The sequence below is a fragment of the Manacus vitellinus genome, unplaced genomic scaffold (assembly GCF_001715985.3).
Source record: "Manacus vitellinus isolate BGI_N305 unplaced genomic scaffold, ASM171598v3 scaffold_9_pilon, whole genome shotgun sequence".
NCBI classification, from domain to species: Eukaryota; Metazoa; Chordata; class Aves; order Passeriformes; family Pipridae; genus Manacus; species Manacus vitellinus.
Window position 1 is genome coordinate 21,567,516 of NW_021940917.1, and position 25,270 is coordinate 21,592,785.

The 25,270-nt window shown below is 37.0% G+C and overlaps 1 protein-coding gene across 3 annotated transcripts in view; it reads right to left on the bottom strand.

The window, feature by feature from the left end:
* Positions 1 to 25,270, bottom strand: part of LOC103762063 (DNA excision repair protein ERCC-6-like 2) — a 41,862-nt gene that overhangs the window by 3,158 nt on the left and 13,434 nt on the right. Inside the window, exons 7-17 of one of the 3 annotated variants that reach the window (XM_018086023.2) lie at positions 24,538 to 24,678; positions 22,190 to 22,303; positions 20,564 to 20,683; positions 15,279 to 15,350; positions 13,988 to 14,133; positions 9,733 to 9,828; positions 8,451 to 8,550; positions 6,468 to 6,620; positions 5,528 to 5,608; positions 2,967 to 4,131; positions 2,088 to 2,242 (exon numbers count right to left, since the gene is read on the bottom strand). In XM_018086023.2, coding sequence (XP_017941512.1) covers positions 2,088 to 2,242; positions 2,967 to 4,131; positions 5,528 to 5,608; positions 6,468 to 6,620; positions 8,451 to 8,550; positions 9,733 to 9,828; positions 13,988 to 14,133; positions 15,279 to 15,350; positions 20,564 to 20,683; positions 22,190 to 22,303; positions 24,538 to 24,678 — 2,343 coding nt within the window. Of the gene's footprint in view, positions 1 to 2,087; positions 2,243 to 2,966; positions 4,132 to 5,527; positions 5,609 to 6,461; positions 6,621 to 8,450; positions 8,551 to 9,732; positions 9,829 to 11,629; positions 11,817 to 13,987; positions 14,134 to 15,278; positions 15,351 to 20,563; positions 20,684 to 22,189; positions 22,304 to 24,537; positions 24,679 to 25,270 lie in introns of those variants that run through there. The other 2 variants (XM_018086027.2, XM_018086029.2) reach the window with 2 other exon arrangements.

Consider the following 25,270-nt stretch of genomic DNA (forward strand, 5'->3'; position numbering starts at 1 on the left):
CTGCTTAGAAATAAGAGAGTTTGATTATGTGTGCTTAGGAAGGGACATAAATATTATCAGGGAAAAAATATTATTCAGGAGCCTTCATGACACTATCAAATAAAGCTTCCATATAAATACACTGTAAAAATAGCTTCTAATTATGATCATTGATACCCAGAGCAATCAAACAGCTACACAAGAGTTTCTGAGAAACTCCATTAGACCAGTGATGCCAGAAAATGACATGTGAGGAATTTTGTCTGATAGAACTCTGCTCTCCTCTCAATAACTATCAGTTTCCAATTAACATTCCAGCATTCAAAACTGTAATTTTATTTACTTAAAATAATGACGGAAATTCAAATGATTCACCTGTATTTTTAGTATTGCATACAATGCTACTTTAGTCTGTCGAAAAAGCTTTTCATTAAACTTTATATAAAAACAGCATTCCTTTGATAATGCAAGTAGTTGCTCTGACAGTGAATGTCCTGACTTAAACTGATGGGAAATAAGTAAAAATGACCAGCAAAGACTGATGGCCAGAAGCACAACAATAGCCATGTTTTTTCCCAAAATGCCTTCTAAAGTAAAACAAAGTAATAAAGAATCTTTTAAAGTTGTCTGTGAAGCTCTGGCAGCTCTTTTTTTAAGCAGAGTAGAAAAAAAAATTCAGAGTGCCACATCTAAGAATAGGCCATCATCTAGGGATTATTTCTGGATTGGTGCCTCTAGAGTAAAAGAAATAACAGGAAGTGAAGGAAGAGGCAGACTTCTCTATAATTTTTGATATTTTTCTTCCTACTTAGTTCTCCAAGAGATACTACTGTTGCTTCTGAGCAACAAATTTATATCTTATAAAAAATGACAAGTTAATCAAAAGAAGTTGATTTCTAATACTTCCACTCACATAAAATAAGCTCTAAGTTCCAGGAACAAAACGAACTTTTTGAACAGAGGTGGATCAACAGACTTTTAGACAATATACTCCCTTTAAAAGTTTTCTTTCATTTATATTTGAGTTTAATAATGTTGTCAGCCAGTGCCAATTAATAAGTACCTTTCTACAGTACTCTTGAGTATTTTTGACCAACTTTTCTGTTAATGAGGGACATTCTAATGCAAATATGTTAGAATTAAAAAGGTCTCACTTTTACTGGTTCTCCTGGTTTGATCTTCCCAGTCTAAAAATTCTTTGGCAACTGTGCTAATGGTTTAATTAAATACAGTACAAGAACAACAACAACAACAACACTGGAAGAAACTCTTCCAGCCACTGTGGATGTTCAACACCCCAGAACAACACAGATGTATGTCTACAATTTCTATAATGATTGCTAACAAGTCTGTGAAGACTAAGCTGCACATTCACCAATTACTTGTTCTGTGCTTGTGGTTTATCTTAAGCATCAGCCTCGGAAGCTACAAATGTTTATTACAAGAGAAACAACAAAGTACCCAGATAATCAGAGTAGATTAAAACCACTAAGTAAAGGGAACAAAAATCTGGAAGCTCTACCTGAATTTATTCCAGATTTGTATGTATTCCCAATGCAATCAAACAACATGCATGACCAACAAAAAGCATTAAATGTATCTGTCCCTGCAAATAAGCACTCCCAGGAAACTAGTGGTATGTTTCAGACATTAGACAACCTGACTCACTACAGCAATTGCACACACTCACCTCCCCAAAAAGCTTGCAAACTGATTTATGTTTGACTTTCTATGCTACAGAGTTTTCCAGAATGTACTGTGGCAACTGGATTTTTTTAAATCGGATCCAGGACAAGCCAAAGAATTTTCAAGGCTCAAATGAGAAAAACATGGCACAGAATTTGATTTCAAACACCCAATCTTTAATCTTACCATTTCTCTCACAGAAAAATCCCACAGAGGGTGCTGTGCTGCTTAAAAGCCACTCCAAAAACCAACAGTCATTTATTAGACTTCCAACTGAGCTTTCTCCTCCTCCCATCCTCAATGGCTTTGATCATTCATGGTGGCCATTAACAGAAAAACAAGTCTTTTGGAGTTTTTTAAGATGAAAAATGAGGGTAAAAAAAAAAAGAGTTAAACCAACATTTCCAAACATTTCTCTTTACCTTGGCACTACAGACAGCAACATTAGCAGGAAGCTGGGAAAACTGCTTCAACTCAAACACGTCTCGCACTGCCCACCGGCTCAGGTGATTTTCAGCCTTGCTGGATCCCACCACGTTCTGATTGGAATGAATATATGCCACCTCTTGAACACCATCTGAGACATCAGGAGAAAGACAGAATCAAAAGTGTTGGTTATTCCAAAACTTCGAAAGTACACGGTTCCACCGAAGGATACTGTAATTAAGAAAAAAAAATTACATCGAAGTCATAAAATTTGTTCTGATTTTACTCAGCACCAATTTTCTCAGCCCTATGAAACTAACAACAATCATTAGACTTACTTGGATTTATCTGGACAGTTTAAAACTACTTCAATTTCCATGTGTGCTTTTTTTAGATGGACAAGGAAGTTTCAAAGCATCTATGGTTTAATGGCTGCAATATTAATGTTTAAAATTAAGTCTTTTACAGAATCAAGTCTTGTACGTGGTATTTCAAACTCCCAGATCGCTTTTTTTTTCCATGTACGTTAAGTTTCTATTTAACAGCTCTGTAAAGACTTTTAAGGTTCTGCAGTTCAAATATTTCATTCGTGAATTCTTAATACATCTTTGATCTTAGCATTGTTCAAGAGACAGTCAGTCTTTAACACAGTACTACAAAGCAGTCTGTCACTCCAGAGGACAGGAAAGTAAGACTAATAGGTAAAAAGAAAGACACAAAAAGATATTACTAACTAATTTAGCAGAGCATTTACCAGCATCCTGTAACAAACAGCATGTATAGCAAGAAGAACTTAGAGCCTGCAGACAATGGTAAATTAAACCTACGTTATTACTTATTTGAAATAAAACCAAAGAAATTAAATTACTAGTTACCTAAATATCTGTCCATTGATTCCATTTTTTGCTCTTGATGCTCAAATTCAGTTTTTCTTGCAGAAGTTCTATGCACAGCATAACTGCCAGACTCTATCTGTGCAACAGAGGTATCTTGAATAGTATGCAGTGTTTTAGACCCAAACTGAACTCTGCCTCTCTGCCTTTTACACTTCTGGCTGTGCTTTCTGGCCTCAGTTTTCTCAGCTGGAAAATCATCTTCAGAGGATGAAAATTCATCTATATTCTGTGAATCACTTTCTTTTTCTTTTCTACTGGGCTTCTTTGCTTGTAGCAGAGATTTGGAGACATTATCTAGTTCATGTTTAAGGGCACATCTTTCCTTGTGTTTTGGAAAGCTGAAAGATTCTAGCTCTCTTGATTTAGAATCCTGGGAAAGTTCAATATCATCAGATTCATCACTTATGTCACTTGCTCCTTTCAAAGCTGGGTCATCCTTGATGTCTTCAAAAGATGTCTCAACACTGTGGAACCCAAACTGCCTACTGGCTCCCTTAAACACAAACCCAGCTTTTTCTTTCGCTACCTCTTTGCAATTTCCAGATGTTGACCTGCATATTTCAACTTTTTTAGTAAGCACTGCTTGAACTTGAGTAGGAAAGATGACATCATCACCCTCTTCAGAACTACTTCCAGTCTCCAAGACTGTATCAGGTTGCTTGGAAAGGCCTTGATCCTCATTTTCTCTGTCCCCTTCCTCCTCAGAGCCTGAGAAATCAAGCCAGTCTGTACCATGCATATCTTTTTTATCAGTTCCATCTGCTGCCAGAACAGCTTTCCCATGCTCCAAAACAGGCACACTGCTTTGGCATTTCTGAAAATCACTGTGCTTGCTATTTATGTTTTTTCTTACAGTCTGATCATCAGAAGGCCACTGATGAGAATTATAATTATCATCCCCTTCTGAGGTAGCTTCAATTTCTCTCTGCAACAACTTAGAGAATCCACACTGCATTAAAGAAAGTTGACCCTTTGCTACCATTAAATTATTTGCATTGCAAGGCTTCCTTCTGTCACATTTTTTCACAGAAGTTTCCAGAACATCATCATCACTGAAGTCATCCCAAAAATCTATTTCTTCTCTGTTTAATTGTGCCTGAGCGCTTTGGGGATCTCCATCTTCTTTACAGTCTGCTTGTTCATACTAAAAAAAAACAAAATTACATCAGAGCTATTTAACATTAACAGTATATGGAACACACCTAATTTCAAAGCAGTGTAAAAAAAAAGTGGATTTTCACTATGTTACTCAAGCAAAAAATACACAAAGTGGTATTACAAAACGCAAATAGAAAGCAAATACAAAATAAATCATAATGAGAAATTATTAAAGTCTCTGGCAGCTGAAAATTTTTAGCAGAAAAATAATGAAAATAACCAATAATTTTGGTTAAAAATCAAATATTAGATAAATACTTAATATTACATATTAGAGACAATATATGCTGCACACTGCTAAAACAAGCTATATCTTCACAATCTACATCCATATTTTTCAAGTTTATACTAATTTCATTGCTACTTTTCATCTTTCAAAGGTAGTTTGAAAGGTTACTTCATGATTCAAACCTTAATATTGTGTAATAACAGTCATTAAAAAAAAAAAATCTCACTGCAATGGTTAACCACCTTGTATATGGGGGCCAACATTAGAATAGTCATGAGCACACAACAGTCCACTCTAAAATTAGTTGAGGTCTACTGTAATCAAACAAAATTACACCCAGGCAACTTCTAAACATTTTGAAGATACCAAAGTCCAGAACACAGCTACAAAACTCTGTACTACTGAGACAAGAATTATGACAACCTGTAAATGGAAAGTCAGAAGGGTAAACACTAAAATTTGGTACATGAAGAGATGTTTTAAAATTAATATATAAATCCTGGTATCATCCTGCTCATCAAAAAGTATTCAACATAAGCTTAGAAAGCTACTGTTTATCACCAAGTCCAACGTGAGATCACAACCATACAGAGATGTATTATCAATGAGCTATGATCAATAAGTTATGATCAATGTGAAGGCATATATTAAATTAATACTGACATTTACTCATAGAAATCTCCAACAGGCATAAGAGATGGCAGCTAATTCTTAACACCATTCAGTGTGATCTAATCTAATACTATCTTTACTCTTGCAGGTCATATTACAGACCTAACTGCTTGCTTCCCTGAGTACCTGAACACAGTGTTCAGCCAAAAACATTCCTATAAATACAATACTCCTATTAAAATCAACCTTTTCAGGAAAAAAAAAAAGTGTTCCAGAAGAAGACCATTATGTAATTACATACATTAAAAAAAAGACAGTATTGACCAGACCACTGACTTGATGGGAACCACTGTCTCATTGTCTGACTACAACTAAACAGCCTGAAGCTTTCAACAGTCTAAACCAATTGCAGTCCTTTCCACAATTCCCTAAACAAAATCTTCTAAACAACAGGGTAAAAGTATTATCAGCCTAACAACTGCAGTACCAGAAACCAGAGGGACTGTCATTCTCTGGCCCACAGCCCACAAGGACATCTCACCTTTTCTGAGCTGCACGGAGCACTCTCTTCCTTCAGCCAGGTAGTTGCTGTCATGACTCCTGCTTCCACCTGCCCTTCCCTCTAAAACAATCAAATATTTAATTAACATCAACAGATACTGGTTCTGCTACATATAAAAGGCAAGCCCAGGAAAAAAATACCCAAAGGCTTTTTCTTTCCTTCTACAGAGGTGTAGAAGCACAATTAGCAAAGTCCAGACTAAATCCTAGCACATGCAAAATAACAAAATAATGGGAAGGATGGAAAGAAACCTGGAATAAAGCTACAATAAACTTCAAGATGCAAGCTAGCTGCAGCAAACATGCTTTACACAAAAAGGTATAATACTGCATATACTTGAAATCAGTTTAAACTATGGAATTGGGCCAACAGGTTTTTCAGAGTAACTAAGAAATTAATTTTAAAATATGAAGCCTCATAAGTTATTTACTTACTTCCACCCTATAACATTCTAAAATACGGTATTATAAAATACATTTTATTAAACAGTTTTTGACATCTCAAAATGTACTATGAAAAGGTTACTATGATCACAAAAAATATTTTTATGACCAGAATTCCGGCTTAAAAGGTCAGCCTGAGCTATTGATGAATAAAAGATATCTGCGCGCAAAGCTGACAACATGTGAAAGTATCAAAATATAAGTTAAATAATTTTTATTAAGAAATATATTAGCAAATTTATGAGAATTATAATCCAAGCTTTTTCCATTCTTTGATTTAAAACAATTTATCTGCTCTACATCAGAGTGAGAAATTAGCATGTCTATTTCATTTAAGTCACTGCATAGAAAAGCACTGTTCCAGTTTCACCATTCTGTTATATAGTTTTTCCATTCAAAACGACAACAAAAGAATCTCCTGAGGAAAGAAAAAATGTAAAACTAATATCCAAAAGTAAAAGAATAGCACTTCACACCTCCAGGATGTCTTTGGTAAGACAGGACCCATGAATCCTAAGTTTGAAAAGGTTATGGATCCCAAAAAGCTCTCCCTGGTGTTCCTTTGATCCTTGCACTGCCTCGAAATATCTCTTGGCATTTTCACTTCCAACGACCGCACAGTGAAGTTGCTAAAACAGAATAACACGAGAGATTTGAGAAGAGTTTGCTGCAACAACACATCAGAATTTCCTGGCTCCCACATTATATACACAGCTTTAGCTGGAGCAGGGAGAAATTCCTAAGAGAGGATGTTTTAATTTCCCTAGCAGATGCTGGTACAATAGACTGTGGTACAATATACACCTGCTTGGTTTTACTGAATTTTCAAAAATTTAAATATTTGAAGCCTTTTACTGTATCGTTGGCTAATATCAGACACCAACTATACACACTAGAGGCACTCCTCTATATCTTGATTGCTTAGCTTTCCTCAGTACTAAATTGTAACTATTCTTTTACTGTCTTGTATGTTTACTTAGTAAGGGAATGCAATCCAAGCGTAGCCAAAAATAAAGAATCTCGGATTTACTACTCCTCCCTTTATTGCTTCTTATTAAACTTGAGAAACACAAGTCAATTTGAAAGGAAAAAAAAAAAAGGCACAGAAGCTTTCAAGAATTTTTGGAAATCCAAACAGACAATATCCAGGTCTTCTTTTCCTACAAGTTCACCAACTCCCAAAGCCTCTGTGAAGCAGGTTTCCATCCTTCAGGATTTTAGTGAACGGAGCTGGCTGTAATCTGCTACTGCTCATTTTGTCAGCCTTTCTGAGACTTCTCCTACTGATTCCTGCTGTTGAAACGACTCCTCAAAAGTATTTTGCACATCAAAACTTTGGAAGAGGATCCTCTCTACGTTTTCCCATGAATGTGGATGTGAAGAATACATATAAGTAAGGTGTTTTTTTTTGCAAGGAACGCTCTTTCAAACCTTGCTAAAGTAACAGTCATACAGCAGTACAATTCATACTCCTGATATGTTAAAAATGTAAATTATTAGCTTTTATATTTTTGGACCACTGTCCCTCAAAAACAGATTTTGGACTTACCATGCATTATATTTAACTTGCCTTGTTAGTATATGATTTCAACTACTAATGCATCTTCTTAATTCTGAGCTTCTGATACAGAATCTCTGCAAATTGCCCAATTACCTGTTACCACCTCAGCCCATCACCTACTTCTTTTGACTTCTCCTTAACAAGTTTTGTCTTTTTTATTTACATAATTTTGTCAGAATTAAACAGAACTCTAATGGCTGCTTGGCTTCTACAAAACACTGAATTTGAGTGAGATGAAAGTCACCATTATACTTTGAAAGTAGGATTTTAAAGCAAGCCATACACATTACTGGGAGCAGTTCAAGATTGGATCTGTCAGGTTTTTGACTATCTGCTCTGTGAAATCAGAGGATCTTAGAACTTTATTCTTACTTGTCACTTACTTAAATCCAAGGAGAATAATGACAATCTGTTTACAACTGCATTTCCCACTCATTCAGCCTCCAGCTTCCTCCTTGTAAATAACCTAAGTACAACTGCTTGTCACTGAGGACTCATTACCAACTTTTTATTATTTATGGTCAAAAATTCAAGTTACCAGGTTAATTCCTCAAATCTAGTAAGGTTTTCTTCAATATGTTGTATCACTCTCCTACTGAGGTGACCTAATTTTATCTTTTCTATGTAGTGTATTCTTCAGGACAACTGTATCCCACTGGTTTTCTACCTTTGTCCCAGTTTACATGCCTGTAATGTCAGAACCTTAAATTCAATCATCTTATTTCTTAATTTGCGACTTTTGACAATTGCTAAATGATGTATCTTTGCTTTGTAAGTTAAGTTAATAGCATATATCATCAACCCAAAGTAAATTACAATTTTGCTATAGGCTAGATTAGCTTTCAGTCACCAAGACTGCTAAAAAGAGCCCCAAATTTAAACAGCTTGTGAACTTTACCTGTTTATAAACTTGTCGCAAATACATCATCTCTTCCACAGTTCCCAAGGAGATCAATCTAAACACTTTAACAGGTCTGTACTGGCCAATTCTGTAAGCTCTGCAAGGACAGTGGCACATCAAAAAACATTTTTAAGAGATAAGAGAGCTCTTGCAGTAGTAAATAAACACAAAAATAAGTAAAAGCATTCTAATAAAATAGGACTATTCTAAATTATGCTTGCGTTGGTTGGGTTGTTTTTCTTTTCCGCATTTTCCTCAGTAATTAATTTCCTTTTCCTTTACCCTTAGTATTCCATGTTTCTCCAGAGGCCTAGGAAGTTAAAAAGCTTTCTCCTCATTTTGTATCACAAGAACTGCATCCCATCTCTTCTGAAAACACGTCTTCCACTCTGTTTATCTCAGGTTTGTTTCATTTTTCTTTTCTCCTCTCTGTCTACACCTGCTCTTGCTCAAGGTATTCTCTTATTTGTATTATATAGAGGAATTAGTTCATGGATTACATGGAACAGTCTGTTCTTTCTTAACTTTCTAAAGCACTTTGCAGGTTACAATATCATAAAAACAGGTAATGAACTGGCAGTGTTCTATCCAAATGGTAAATTCCAAGACATCTAATAAACTATATTCCACAAAATTCACAAGAGGCTGAACCAATTCATAGAAATGTGATCTTGCAAAGATTCTTTAAAGACAGTACCCAATACATGTTTCTGACACACATATTTCACTCGAACAGGTGAACATAAATATGTATTAGAAGTGAGAAAGACCCTTAAAATGGAATTATATAATTGCAGGAGATAACAGAAACAATTTATTTCTGCTCATAAAAATATATAGAGCTACTGAATTTTGAAAGCTTTCAATGTTCTTTACTTCAGCCAGCCAGAAGTCTGTCTTGAATTCCTAGGGAAACATCCCACAGCCAAAAAGCCTTGAAAGAAATATCTGTATTACTAGAAATACTCCAACAGCATAATATAAGAGCTAGAACTGAGTGCTGAAAATACTCTCATCTCCACAAGGGTGAAGCAGAAAGGTTGTCTTTAGGGGTTCTGGAATTCAAAACATCACTTTAACTGGGGTCAACTACAATGTATTCTGTCATGAAAAACACAAGAAAAATGATAGCTACACACACACCCATTCTATAGAGATCACAAAAAGTTATAGTAAAAAATTTCTTCCTCAAGGAAAGTTTTAGTTGGAGAATCAGATTATGGAATGAAAGCGAAAGAAGAGTACAATATGGATCAAGTTCTGTATTTTGAGAGTGTACCTGTCAATTGCTTGAAGATCATTTGCTGGATTCCATGTAGGATCAAACAGTATAACAACATTGGCACCCACAAAATTAAGACCCAGTCCACCAGCCCTAAAAGAATAAAAATGAGAAAAATAGAATTATATGACAATAAAAACAACCCTGAAAAAAAATTTTCTGTATTAGATCCATATTGTCACACCCTTCCCAACATAAAAAAGAACACAATAAAGATACTGAAAACAGTGCAGTATAGCTTTGTGCTACTGTTGTATTAATAACCACCAAGTACTCAAATAACCATTGCTATAAAATGCAGTCTTCTCACCTCAGTATCATGCTTGTTACAAACTGAATAGCTGAGTCATAACCAACTACAATCAGCTTTCTTAGTAGAAGTCTTGGTTGCTACTTCATTCCCCCTAAGTCCTGTCCAGGCCAACTCCTCCAGTGATTATACTGAAATTCATAACCACTTTTATGCCAGTTAACTTCATGGAAGCAGGAAAATTTAGCGTGAAATTTTACTTCCTCTAATCCCAGCACACAGTTTCAACAATAATGCTATGCAGCTTCCACTGAAATGGTCACACTCTAGGGTAAGTCACACCTGGAAGAATTAACAGCTCTCACAAGTGTATTTGTACAGTATGTCACTCAGTTGTTAAAAACACAGTTGCCCACACAGCTGCATATGAGCAATATTCATACCAGTCATTACAAGGAAAAAAGTCCCTGTCAGAAAATTGTCTGCTCTGGGGGTTGGGAGTCACAGTTACATCATCTTAAAACACTTAACAGTTGGACTATTCTTTCAGGTAAAGCCTGCAAGCCAGGAAAGAATTTGAGCACATGCCTAACCTGAGGCAGCTAACTGCAGAATCCAATAAACTGCTCAGTTCCTTGGAGTCTGGCATGTGCACAGCCAAATGATTTGACAGGAACAAAAGTGAGGAAAACACCACTTCTCATCAGGTGCAAAACAAGCAAATACTGAATATTCTTTTCAACTGGCTCAACCAACCATCGCACAAAAAGGGACAAGTTACTATACAAGCACGTGTTAAACACTATTATTAGTTAAACTATTAAAACAAATGTTCACATTGACATAGGCATGGCTAAGTTCAAGTGTATTATTTGCCTGAAAGAGCTACAGCAAAACTGAAAAAGTCAATCCCATTTAATTTACCAAGTTTAACAGATTACTTTAGATTCTGCTTGTTTAAAGCAGACAGGAAAGGGAAAGTTTCCGGTAAAAGACTGAACCAAAAACTTAGGGAGCCCCACCACGTTTTGGTTTTCATGGAATCCATCTCAATGTAAACGCAGTTCTGGCCTTGTCCTTCCAGGTGTGATGTGGTGTTGGGTCAGTTAAATCTAACAGATGTTTCCGGCGGATGCACATTCTCAAAGTTTGAAATGCTGAATAAAAATATTTGCATTTTTTTCAGGATATGCTGCGGTATTTTGGAAATTTAGTGTACTTCTTTGCAGTGAAAACAGAATTCAGCCTCTTGTCTTCCCAAACTAATCCTGCAGTTGGACTGAAACGTAAGTCAATGTGTAAAACAGACTATCTACAAAAACTAAACAGGATACTTAGCTTTATAATAATTTCACCTTCCAGTATTTTTAAGTATGACACAAAAACTCAGGTGCTCTAAAGCAGAAAAAGAATGGCTCCTATGTCCTTCATGGACAGAACAAATGCAGTCATTTGTGCACTGTAAAGCATATCTTCCATTTTAACTATCTGTTTAATTAGCTGTTAGTCATTACTGCAATTTTAATCCATGCAAACCACTATAATATGGCTCAAATAAAGAGTTTTGTTACAATGAACAGTTGTCAAAAGATCATCTTATTTAAAACTGCACAACCTTTTACCTCAACATTCAGAAGTTACAGAACAATACTGCATTAGGAAAGTTTCTATGAAAGCTTTGACGATGTAATTCTGTTTACCAAGATAAGTTTTTCATAGTTCCTACATTCTTTCAGTGAGATCTTGCGGTTTAAAGTTCTTTGAACATTATCATATATGCATTAAAAGTTATTTGCAACAGAGGTGAGAAGAGTTCAAGTTAAATGAAGCCTTGTAAAAGTAGAAAGTAATGATCAGGAGTCCAGCAATGGACAGTCATTGAGAATGCTGCAGGTAGAAGGGAAGTGCATATGTAACCTTTCATGAAAAAAACTACCTACAAATTTCTCTAAGCACTTCTCTTTTCATAACAAAGATAACCAAGATGCAGAAATGGATTTTCAGTAACAATTACTCTGAAGGAATTAATCTAGAGAAATACTGGCATAGAAACTCCAGAAATAGTGATTTAAAAACGGGAACACTTGCTGCTCTCATTTCTTCACAACACTCCAATGGAACAGAGATGTGTTGACTTTGGTACTGTACACAGCTTCCTTTCTCCAGGCTAAGCAGCACCATTGGAGTTGCAAGCTCTGACATTCTCCTATCAAGTTACAGCAACTCCAGCAACTATTTTAATGTTTCCAAGCATGCCCAAAAATCCCCTTCTCCGAAATAATCACACATTTTTTTAGCAACACTAGCACAGGATTGAAGTATTCACAAACAGATATTACTTCATGAGACTTAGAAGTTCCAACAGATGCATACTTATTTTTCCCTGGTGCTCAAGTCTGAAATCCATGATCTGTATCTAATGGTTTGATCTAATTCAATAGAATTTACAAGCTCCAAAGAAATCAACTATATTTTCTCTGAACACCTATAAAATATATTTATCTATAAAGTTACCTTAGCCATAGCTATCGATAAAAGCATTAGGGATAGCCATATGACTATGCTTGGTACCAATACTAACTGTAAGATTTGAGGTCAAGCTGATTTAAAAGATTGGTGCTTTCTGTTTTAAAGGTTGCACGTTAATTGTGCTAGTGAATATAATGGGAGACTCAAAATTACTACTCAGGGAATTCATCCTTTGCAGAATGCCCTTCTACATGCAAGACTGTGAAAGTATTGTCAGTGAAAATCAGCATTTGGCTTTCTGAGGAATGGGACTTACAAAAAACACACAAGTTGACTACCCAGAACAATGAGCCAAAAACTTTGCAAGAGAGTACAGACAGAGGAGTATGACTTAATTCTGTCAACATACTGTGTATTGAAAAATACAGAACATACTGTAAAGTATATTAACATTGTATATATACTTGAAATCTGAGTAAGTGTAAAAAGTAATCTCTTGCAGAGTAGAACTACGATAAATCACTTTCTAATTTCCAAAGGATTACAAATGTAAAGCTGCTTCCATTCCTCTGTATCAAACATGCAAAAAGATCACTTCCTGTTATCTGTGATAAACTAGACAAGGAATTGCACCTCCTGTTTTGCTTAGTACACACTGGTCATATTGACTGCAATTTCATTACAGGTTTGTTCCTTTCATTTGCTTTGTAAGATGAGTAACACCAAAACCAACAGAATCAAGACTCTTGTCTCCAGCACCATCAGCAGGCAGGGAAAGCTTTCAGTAAAGAACTGACTTGACTGTAGAGTCAAGAATGATTCAAGTTTCACTAAGTTTTCACTTCTGAGCAGGACAACAAAAGCTTCTATTTGTTCCCTTTCTGTCCTTGTCCAGTAAAAAACTTCACCCAAGATGAAGTATGGAAGTAACCAGAATAAAACAAACAAAGAGTCATTGTTTGTTAATCTATTTCAAAAGAATTCACTATCCACCATAAATTGACAAGCAAACTTTGACAGGTAGATACATTTTTAGAAGACAGTCAAGGATTTGCTGAAGTATTTTAAACAGACATGTTAATTAGTATGGTTAATAAATTACAGGGAGAGATAATTTTTCAGTTCAATATAGCATTTCCTATTCACTTGCTAGTTCTACCAGTATACAAGAAATTGAGTCTGCCTACAATAAAATGAGAAGTCTTGTGGAAAATGACATAATAATAATAATGTTGTAGTAATAGTGTTTAAAACAGTTTCTTCCATCCTATAAGAACTGGAAATTTAAAACTAGGATTCAGATCTTTCAGATCTTAGAAATCCTCATAAAAGAGAGGAGAGGGAGGAAGTCTGTATATATTTTAAGAAGCTTCACACCACAGCACTAAGTCTGTACTCACTAACAGACAAGAGAACAATTCACTTGCTCAAAAAAGTAATCCCTCACAAGGCCATCAAGAAAAATGCAGAGTAACCCATTTGTTAAACACTAGAAAGACAGATTAAAACAACCCACAACTTAAATTTTCTTACATTGTAGATACAAGACAGATGTTAATTTCTTGAATGTTGTTGAACTCTCTTACAATTCTCATCCTATCTTCTGATTTTGTATTTCCATCAAGTCTTCGATAATCCAACCCAGATGCCATGCAGTACTGTTCCAGCACATCCAGCAACTGAGCGGAAAAATGAAGGGGAAAAAAATTATTTACTTAATACTACCTTTTTAATTAAACATGATCACAGAGGCCATGATTATCAAATATATTTTCAATGGACCAAACACTGCAAATGAGACTAAATCTTCACCATTTTGGTAACAACATCCATGACTCTCTTTAGCCATGATTCTACAGCACTCAAGGTGATTAATACTCGTCTGCTGCAGCCTCGCTCCACCCTCCAGCCCTGTTTCACCTCTGTCACTCAATTAGTTCAACCCAAGAAGCAGGCAGGGAACAGCTTCCTCTCATCTCAGCAAGTTGGAATTACTTGAAATACAGTAAAGGAGCACTGGAGCCAGAACAGAGTACAGAGTCAGGGTCCAGGGGCACGGAGAGAAAGAGACTGTAGTAACCAGGAGCCAGTCTGGTAGCAAACATGATAAAGCACAGTCTGAGACATACGAGTTCTTTACTGGTGCATCTAAACATTAAACTTGCTTTCCATCTTAAAGCCCAAAAACATTAAATATTTAAGACTTTGAACTATCATTCAAACTGCTATTTCTTAAAAAATACTTTTTAGTGCTATCATTACAAATATTTAAATAAAGAAAATGATACAATAGAGTGTAGGGTTTCAGGAAACATATTACTCCCTAACAAGAAAATCAAGGAGTAAGTCCCTTAAAAGAGAAATGTACATATACCTCTTGCTCCAATTAAACACTGTTTTAAATTCAAATCAACTGGTGCTGCAGGTTTCAGGATTGAAGTTTCATTGCTGCTGATGGTCAAAAGTCAGCAGAATGGGGGAAATTTAACAACCTTCAATGCTAGTACAAACATTTTATGATATTGCAGTCATACTGTGCTGTGACACCACTCTAACTCAAGACACAGAAACAAAACTCAGCTTTCTACAGCCAAAGGAACACAACAATTTTTAAAAGCTCTAAGAAGACAGAAGGGTGTTATATTTGCTTTGCCATCACCATTTTTATCAAGAGATAACATAAGGTTTCAATACACTTCCGGAGTACAGCACACTGTCCTCAGAACTCCTTCCCAACCAAATATGGTTGACAGGTGTCACTTCAGTGCTTCACACTTCAGAACTCACTGCTGCAGTTAATTGAGGTAAATCATATGGAACTCACCTTTGTGGAAAAGGAGAAAAGAAGAACTTTATCCTTATTTTTTCGGAAGTGATTTAAAAGCTGCTGCAGGACCTGTAAATGACCCAGAGCACACAAATGAAGAGATTTTTATCCACAAGTCATCTCATGAACACTTACTGATGGTTTCAACCTCTAAATAGGGCACACTGTAATTATTAGCAAAGCCAAACAGAGGCATAACAAAAATCATTACCAACATAATAAAATGTGCCAAAGGTAATGGAGATGCTGGACCTTTTCATTTTTCAGTGATCTTTCTTGCCATGAAAAGGTCATCAGACCACTAAGAGGTAAATTCAGAGCCTATTCATGACAGCGCACAGATTGCAACAAAAAGTTCCTTATGTCACACGTGGATCAGACTGTGAGTTCTTGTATTTAAAAAATGCACACGTTTATCCTGAAAAGTCGAAGGTCTGTTTAAATTTTCTGTCCTACATCTGAGTTTAGAACTTCTTACAACTTGTCTTCTTAAAATAATCAGTGAGCTGTGTGCCCCTCCCCACTCCCACTCTCATCTGTTGCTCTGTTTACAGTAGGATCCAGCTTCCCAGACTCTGCACAGCCCTTGACACGCCAATAATCCGCCCACACACGACGTTCTGCTGGGGGGGGAAGCAAAAAATCCAGAGCCTTGTGTATAATAGTGATACTGTTATTTTCAAAAGAAGTATGTCCACATCTGGCAATGGCAGCTCCAGAGCACTGTGTAGAAGTCATACACAATAGGGAAAAGAGGAATTTTCTCTACCATGACTGCAGCTTTCTCCCACTAGGCAATAAATGTTTAAAAAATTATATTTATTTACAGATAAATACATAAACTTTTAATCAACACTGATTTCACTAAAACCCTAACAAATCTTTTGACAACCAAATAGCAATGAATGTTTATACTAACTTTGCAATTCTGGATAATATCTAGAACAAAACCCAGAAATTATTCGTCACTTAGTATATGTTATCCAGCTGTTAGAAGTGAAAACAAGGTAAAAATTAGAGATTTTTTTTTGGTCTGGTTTCATTGTACATGAACATATAAACTAGGACTTCTTTTACTTGAGAAAAAAAAATCCACAAAGGACAGCTTAACAAGAGCTATGCTACTTAAATTTGCATTTTATTTAGCCACATTGAGAAAAGAAAACAGAACAAAAACAGTAACATTCTTTTAAAGGAGAAGGCATTGGCTACTGTGTTTTTGTTATTATAAAAGTACAGGTCAAATCTTGACTTTCCTATACAAGAAGACAAAAACAAATCCACACAGTTTGCTTAAATAAAGTGGATCCATTTCATCCCCATTGGGAATTTAGGTATCCTGGAGTCAAGAACAACTCTTAACAGGGAAAAGTAATGAATGTTTTTGCACCAAAGAGAAATAAATTCTACACTTGTGCACCAGAGTATTATCCTGTATGGTGTTAGTCTAAACCAGAAATATTTGGTCATACTCAAGCAAAAGGAAGAATTCTTTATAAGAGTTCACATGGATTTAAACATGTCTCCCCATTGCTACACATTGTTAGTTGTCTGTGTGTGATGAAATGTTACCTCTGGTTTTTAAGAATATCTTTTTTGTATACAGCTGTTCAAGTTAGCCTACAGTATTTTAAAGGCTTCAAAGCCATGCCTGCCTGGGTGGGAATTATGTTTAATGGAGGAAGCTATCATTATTTGCAAAGTGCTCCAATAGACTTTTATTTTCCTACTGAAATAATGATAATATGCCAAGCAAAAATTATTAAATCAACTCAGCAGTTATTCCTGAGAGATTTGTATTAATTAAGAACAGTAGTCCATAACCCCAAAAATGATGTGTGTGCAAACATTATACGTGCAGTTTAAATAAAAAAAAAGTTATTTTAAGTGCCTAGGCATTTAATAGCCCTTTACACTTAAAATGCTAGTAGAGCCTCTCTGAGCCAGAATTTTAACAAAACCATAGAAATAATCAGACAAAGTAGTAATGAGAAATACTGCAGGCTTGTAAAGCTATGCTCACTCATCTTCTTTTCCAAGCAGTCCCTAATACTTCTGTGTGAACAACCTGCAAAGAAAAAGCTATGTTTCCTATGTGTTCTATCTCTGCTGGCTTCGAGAATAACAGATACTTTAAGCAGATAGATTAACCTGTTCAACTCTTCAAAACAGTTGCAGCAGCTTAGCTAATAAACTTCATTAAAAATCCAAACCTTTCCCTGAATAAATTTTAAAAAAATGTCAAAAACCTTGCAACTATGCTCATTTACAAAAGAGTAATCGTCTGTACCAAAATTTCTGTGTAGTTTGTACTAAATTTTAATTTAAAAGCCTAAGTAATATCTATTCAGTCTACACTACTAGATGAAAGTTACAAAAGAATTTCAAGTAGTTTCTAGAATTTATTTATGAAACAGAAAATATAAAGTACTACAGTGTGACAAGGTTATTAAAAACATTTTACTATCATTTGTCTCAGTTATTTCCAAACAAACATGTTACAAATTGACAAAGTAGTTTTCAAGCTCTAGTGTCTATTGACTCTCCTGTGATTACCTTCTCATGGTAAGAGGACTTTCTAAATTAAATACTTCCTGAATGACTTTGCTTCCACAGCATAAAACCCGAAATCATCACCAACAGCCTCCTTTTTAAAATTTAGAATAGTAAACAAAACAGCAAGTCAGACATTTATGATCTAGTTTTTGGCATCATCATTATTCTGAAGTCAAAATTAATGGACTAAAACCCAGCTGATTTTTCAATATGGCTACAGAGCCCATTACATAAAACTCCTCCTTCCAGGTACAAAGATCACGGAGTCATAGAATGCTGTGGGTTGGGAAGGACCTTAAAGATCATCCAGTTTCAAACCACACCACCATGGATGGGCAGGGATGCCACCTATTAGACTCAGGGTCCCATCCAGCCTGGCCTTGCACATTTCCAGGGATGGGGCATCCACAACTTCTCTGGGAAACCTGTTCCAGCGCCGCACTACTCTGAGAATAACGAATTTCCTTCTACTATCTAACGTAAACCTACTCTCTCTTCCAGTTTGAAGCCATTACCCCCTTCCCTATTACTGCAGAAGATCTGCCTCCAGCTTTCTTTAGGTTCCCTTCAGGTACTCAAAGGTGGCAGTAAGGTCACCCTAACAGCCTTCTCTTCTCCAGGCTGAGCACCCTCAATTCTCTCAGCCTTTCCTTGTAGGAGTGTTGCTTCATCCCCCTAATTATCTTCATGGCCCTCCTCTGGATTCGCTCCAACAGGTCCATGTACTTTTTGTGCTGTGAAGCTGGACACAAGAATGGAGTAAAGGGGGAGAATCATCTCCCCTGACCTGCTGGACACATCTCTTTTGATGCAGCCCAGGACATGTTCAGCTTTCCATGCCAGCTCACATCCAGGCTCTCACCTCCCAGCACCCCCAGGTCCTGCTCGGCAGGGCTGCTCCGACCCAGGTGCCACAAACTTGCTGAGGGTGCACTCAATCCCCTCATGGAGATCCTTAGCCCACGACTGGGCTGAACACTGATTCCTGGGGGACCACCAGTGACCAGACACCAATTGGATGTAACTCCATTCACCACCAGTATCTGGGCCAGCCAGCCAGCCAGTCTTTAACCCAGCAAAGAATGTGCCTCTCCAAGCCACAGGCTGCCAGCTTTTCCAGGAGAAAGCCATGCAAGATTAAAAAAAAATAAAATATATATATATATAAAAAATAATAACATGAGCAATACCATGGGAGAATAACCAGTAACAGAATTGCTTCATAAGAACTACTGAAGATCATGGACTTTGTTTTTAGACCTATGTATTAAATATTTGCATTGTTAAAAATTTAACAACTATGTTCATTTTCATGAGATAATAAGTGTATACAACAAAGTTAGCGTGCGGGTATCTCACACATATGTAATAATAGTAAAGAAAGGTGTTGCTTGCATAATAACAAATCAATGAAGTGGTAATAGCCATTACTGTTACAACAATGTGGTCTTCCCAACTGCCACCAGTCCCAAACAAAAACTGTGAATAACCAGGCTTATAGAGAGCAAAAATCCTGCACAGCTTCTAATTTCTCAGTTACTCTCAGCCCAGGAACACTCCTAAAACTAGTATGGGTTTCTTTTTAGTAGGGTACCTCAGACTTCTTTTTAACTTGCATTAGACATCATTAAACATCTTTTGTTCCTCTCTGAAACCAGAGCAAGACAGTTTCTGAGGTAAGGTGTTTTACAGATTCATACTTGACACATTTATTTTAGTCAACTTTAGCAGGACTTCTATTATTTTCATTTAATGTCCATAATGTCCAAGAGTTCAAAAAGTCAGTAAGCATTCAGTACACCTTTACCAGATTCATACTACTTATGATTGTGTAGGTCCCTGTAATAGAGAGAGATCCAGCTACAACAACTCCAGCTACGACTGCTGCATTGAAGAGGAGAGACACTGCTGCCCTGAACACAGAAAGGATCCTTCCTTCTTCCCTTCTGGACTTTTATTGGAGGGAAAAGAGATTTAATCCAATGTAAATATTGCTTTACCATAGGAGAGATAGTTAGGATTATGTATATAATGTATTACAACATTTATTTGTGTAATAATTGTAATATAATTCCCTTCCCCCCATATTGAGTCTTGTGTCTGGAAAACCCCTCTCACACTGGGGTGAGTTGTGGGAGGGGGGCTTGGACTTGGAAATTGGATTTTTGGGGGTCTCAAACCACCACAGTCCCGCTCACATTCATCCTTAAGACATTATTTTCAGGCTGGAGAGTCTCAGCCTACTTGGCTGCTTCTGACCCACAGTTACTAATCACCTTTGTGGCCCTTCTCTGAACCTTCTTCTGAACATTTTCAAGGTCTAACACATGCTTTTTGAGAGGAGGGACTGGAAGTACACACAATACTGAAGGTATGCACTAATTATTAAGTCCATAATGATTTTGTTTTGCTCTCTTTTCTTTCCCAAGTATCCCCAACTGCCACTGGAATCCATGGTTTCATGAACCAACAATTCTGTTGACTGCAAGAGTAGTTTCCATGACCACCATTAAACATGAAGCTAACATCTCCAAATATCTTATCCAGTCTTTGCCCAGATGTATCCTGATCCATGACAGCAGATACCTGCTGTGGTATGACCAACCACAAATAGAATGATTAAAACCCCCACAACTATTAGGTGCACATTTTCTTACATCCATACACTATAGCACACACGTATTACTATTAATAATACTTATTTTTCTTCTAAGGAATGGGTTTACCTTCATTTTTCCACTGTATTTTGGATCCGAAATGGTTTCAAAGGCTGCATCTTTGCTTAACTGCACAAAATCTGGAAAACTGGAAAATACCTGGCTGCAAACTCGTTTGATATGTGCTTCCTGGAAGAAAAGCAGAAAGACTGAATAGATCTTAAAAATTAGAGCTATATTGGGATACCAGTAAGCCATACAAGGAGTTAAACAGGTTGAAATGTGATCTCCAAACTATCTCAAGAAGAGTTATGTGTGCTTTTATTCAGTTCACTACAAAACTACTGCATAAACTACCCCCTGTGTGCTTTGCTTTACTTCATTTAAAAACAAAAGAGATTGCTAATCTGAAACCATGGATTGTAGCTACTAGAGTAAAAGATGCTCAAAGTTTCTTCTCCTGGCCAAAAACTGCAATAGGACTGGCCAGAACTGTCAGTCTCAAAAAATTCTGTTGCCTTCAGTTTTGCATTACCCAACAGTTTTGTACCAGCATTTCTCTTGACCCACTGGCACAATAAGCCAACATGGGAATTACATATTGTTCCACTGATACAACAAAAAACTGCATGGGAAGTGCATTTAAACTGTAAGAGCCACATAAAGCTCCACTGCTAGAATTTAGGTCTGAACTTGAACATAACCTCACACGTATTTATGTCCACCTTTCCAGAGAGAAAGAAAAGATCACATATCTCACCTAAAATATGAAACTTGGACTTTAATACTAAAAGTAATACAAAAACATGGACTTTAATACTAAAAGTAAGAAATACTACAAAGTATCGGTTTCTTCAATGGATTTTGGTAGTTAATAATTATGAATGGTGTGATAGATTAAATCAAAAATACTTGTGTTATTTCAGAGGTTATTTAAACCCCAAATGTTATTACAATAAAAAACTACATATGGAATACAGAAAAGAAGCCCACTGAAAACACTTGGGTACATACCGTATATAAAGCCCTGGACAGTCAGAGTGACATTTCCTAAAAAGTAAAACTGCTTCAATGGAACAAATTTGCAAAATAAGTTGGGATACTTGATTTCTCTTCCTCAGTGGCTTCTGAGAGAAAGTGGTAACATTCCTAAATCCCAGTGTCCATTCCTGGATCTTAGGGATCACATCCAAGCATTTCTAAAAACTCTACTGGTTTGTGGGTCTTGTAGGTGACTTGCCACAGTAACAAGATAAACTGATAGTGATGTCTCATTGAGTATTTTCTTCTAAAGCATGTTTCTCATCATTTAAACAAAATCAGTTCTTAATATAAAGTACTAGAGAAAAAAAGTGCACCCTAATTGCCTATTATTTATTTATTTGCACAAAGTCATTCCTCTTATCAGCACTCATCATAAATGTAAAAGAAATGGCACTATTAGAAATCACTAAAAATTACTCTCCCTCCTAATCTCTCTGATGTTTCTATAACCCTTATTTTCAGATATGCATCAACTAAATGAATATGCTGTTTTGTATGATGCCTTTAAAAGGTTTGCATTCTGAACTGCTGAATGGAAAAGGAATTTTGCAAAATATCTTAACTGCAGTTAGTTAAGACTTCAGAAGGTCAGAAAAAATTTTCATTCGAGAGTTTTCATTCCATTTTTCACAAGATACTTCTGAGACTAACCTGTTGCTTGCTCGTGTTGTCTGTCTGCAGCAGTGCAGCATGATTGGCAACCTTCTGCAGGATCGTCAGGTAACTGAAGCGCAGAGACTTAATTGTTTCACCATGTGCATTTACCTACAAATAAAAAAGTTTACGTGAACAAATACTCCTGAAAATAAGTAATGATCTAAAATAAATACTATTCTTACCAGGTTTAACGCATTAACAGTTCTAAGTAGAACTATAATTGAACCCAAAGAGCTGTGTACTATATTTTTAATAAAAAAGAAGCAAGTTCGGGGTGTTCTTCCCATCAGCTTTGTGATCCTACTTATAGAAACACCTTCTCAAACAGAAAAAACCCTACAGCTACGTGCATAGTTTGCTAAACATTTCAGATAGTAATTTCTGTCGATATCACACTAAGATAGTCAAGAACTGCTCAGTAGACAAAAAGATGGTAACTTTACACCTGACTTAAATGTAAATCAAACCAGAGCTGTTTCAATGACTTCTTACTCTACAGCTCCTAACTTCACTTTTCTCTACAGCAAAAATATAAGTTTTTGAACATAATTCAAGCTTCAAACATTCATTTACAACACAGCAGCAGCTACTGCATCAGCTATTTTTCTGGCTACGACTGGCTGATTTCGATCAATATTTGTTCTCCTTTCCCTTCTCAAGTTACTAAATTTCATGGTTAACTTCGGAAGAAGACAGTCCATAACATCACTTAACTATCTGCAGGCCTGCCTACTGCCCTTTGTGAATCAAGTTCAACAGCATTTTGATTTTTCTACAAAACATACAAGAAAGAGAAGCCTGCAAAAGAAGATTGGTATCCACAGAATATTAAACAGACTGATAGGGGGATTGTGCATAAAGAAAGATTTGGAAGACTGAACAAGCTACATCCTTTGGAAAAAAACCCAAAACACTGACCAAGAATCAGAACAAGTCAGAAAGAAAACAGGGAGGAGCAAGTATGAGACATGTGTTTCTAAATGTTTAAAAGAGGTGCTTTATCTGAGCCTTCTGAGTGATGTGGGTAAAGCAGATACACAGCCAGACTAATGCAGTATTGAAGAAGTCCAGAGAAGATTGAAGAAATCTTCAAAGCTGTTACTAGTGGACAAAGTTGAGATTGCGCTCTCTGGTTGCTGTTACAGTTCTCCCTTCAATGAAGCAAAACCAAGTGCATTTTTAATGGCACAGAAAGACACAATCCAGCTGAAGTTAGAAAACAAGCAAAGCCCAGACAACCTGCTGTGTTCAGGATGTCTCCCATTTTCAGTTCTGCACAGACCACCTGAGGCACAGGGGAGCAGCATGTCTGACACATATTGAACATCCTAAGGAAGTACCCTTGTGTCAGAGACTGAAATGGTTAATGAATTATGCATTCTAGGAGACTTTTGCAGGCTTTTGACTTGCATGATACCTCTGATGAGCAATCAGGCCCCTCCCTCCCTCCAGTGCTGAAGGTGTGAAGCCCTGAAAAGGCAAGAAGCCGAGTAAGCTTTTGACTGTTGATACATCTGCTGAGCAATCAGGCCCCTCCCTCCCTCTGCTAATCTTGAAAGGCAGGAACCAGGCGAGATACAAAAAACTCAGCACAGACCCAGGAGACGTTGGAGGCTCAAGGCATGGCCCATGACACTAATCATGGCTATAACTCATAATTTCTTGGAGTGTGGGGGCTTCCCTCCTTCACCCCCGGCAGATCAAGGCCACCACTTCAACTGACAGACATGGAAGCATCGCTGGACCCCGTGGGCGGTGACTATATACATCTGTCCGCTCTCAGCTTTTCTTTCCCTTACTCTCCCTTGCTCTTATCCTGCCTTTCTCTCCCCTATGCATTTTCTTTCCCCCCCCAAAGGTTATCTCTGTGTCACACTGTTGTATGACAGCACCCAAACTGCTAGCATGCCTGTTGATACAGAATTGTTAAAATAAACCTTGCCAGTATATGTTTTCAGACACCGATTATTCAGTGTTGTTTCACTCTAACCCACCCCAAGGGAATTATTGATAAAAACCTGGGTTACCCCCCTCCCTTTTTCTGGGGCGGGTCGTAACACCTTGCCAATACCAACTGTATCACAGGGGCACTTATTAATACAACAGATCCAGAATGCACTGCATAAATAACAGCCACCTGCTCAAGGCACACCAAGAAGCTTCGCAGTATCCCAAAGTGCCTAACTCCACCACATTTGTGATGCCACCCATGTTTCCCAGTTGGGATTTCCCAAACAGATGGCCTACAACCAGGCAGACATTTCAATGAGCTCTTCATCAGCAGAGTCCCTCAAAAATTCCAGAAGGCTCTGCTCTAAAATCCAAACAGTGCAAATTCTTACTCTGTAACAACAGTTCTTCCTTTTCCGGCCACTGTTGCAGCTACAGGGCTCTCCTGCTCGTAACACCAAGGTTACATCATCTGTCTCCAGCACAGCCTGGTAGACAGCTTTCTGGAATTCAGTCAGGGAACAATACACCATCTGCCAAAGAGAAAACCCGAGAAACACTATTATGTGCAATGAAAAGCAAAAAAAGCATTGCATCAAAGAACAAAAATCACAGATCACTGAAAATAGAAATAAATACTACAGTTGCTCAAATAGTTACAGGAAATTATCATACCACCAAAAGAAAAATACGTGGATCTTGACAACAAAAGAGCATGGAATTGTAACCAAAGTGTATGTATGCTTATCTTATTCCCTCCCAAAAGTCTACAAAGAGTATCAGTGTCAAGCTACAAGAACCTGCTGTTAAGTTTCTCAAAACCTTTCAGTACAGCTTTTGTGAAGGAAAAGGAAGGACGGAAAAGTGAAATACATGCATAACTTTAATTACAGATTCCCCTCTGCTTTGCAAGGTGCATAATTTGCCCTTTCTTTCCCTTTTTTAGGCACTAGCTATTGTGGGGCACTACCACAAGCAGGACAAATGGAATAAGCACTGACAAGGGAAGGATCTACACAGTGCTGTGGCCAAAACTCTGATCCCTCTTCTTAGAGACCATGGGTGGCATCTCCGTGACGTCTTTAGTCTTAAGCAGCAGGAGATAGAAATCCCAAGATCATTCCT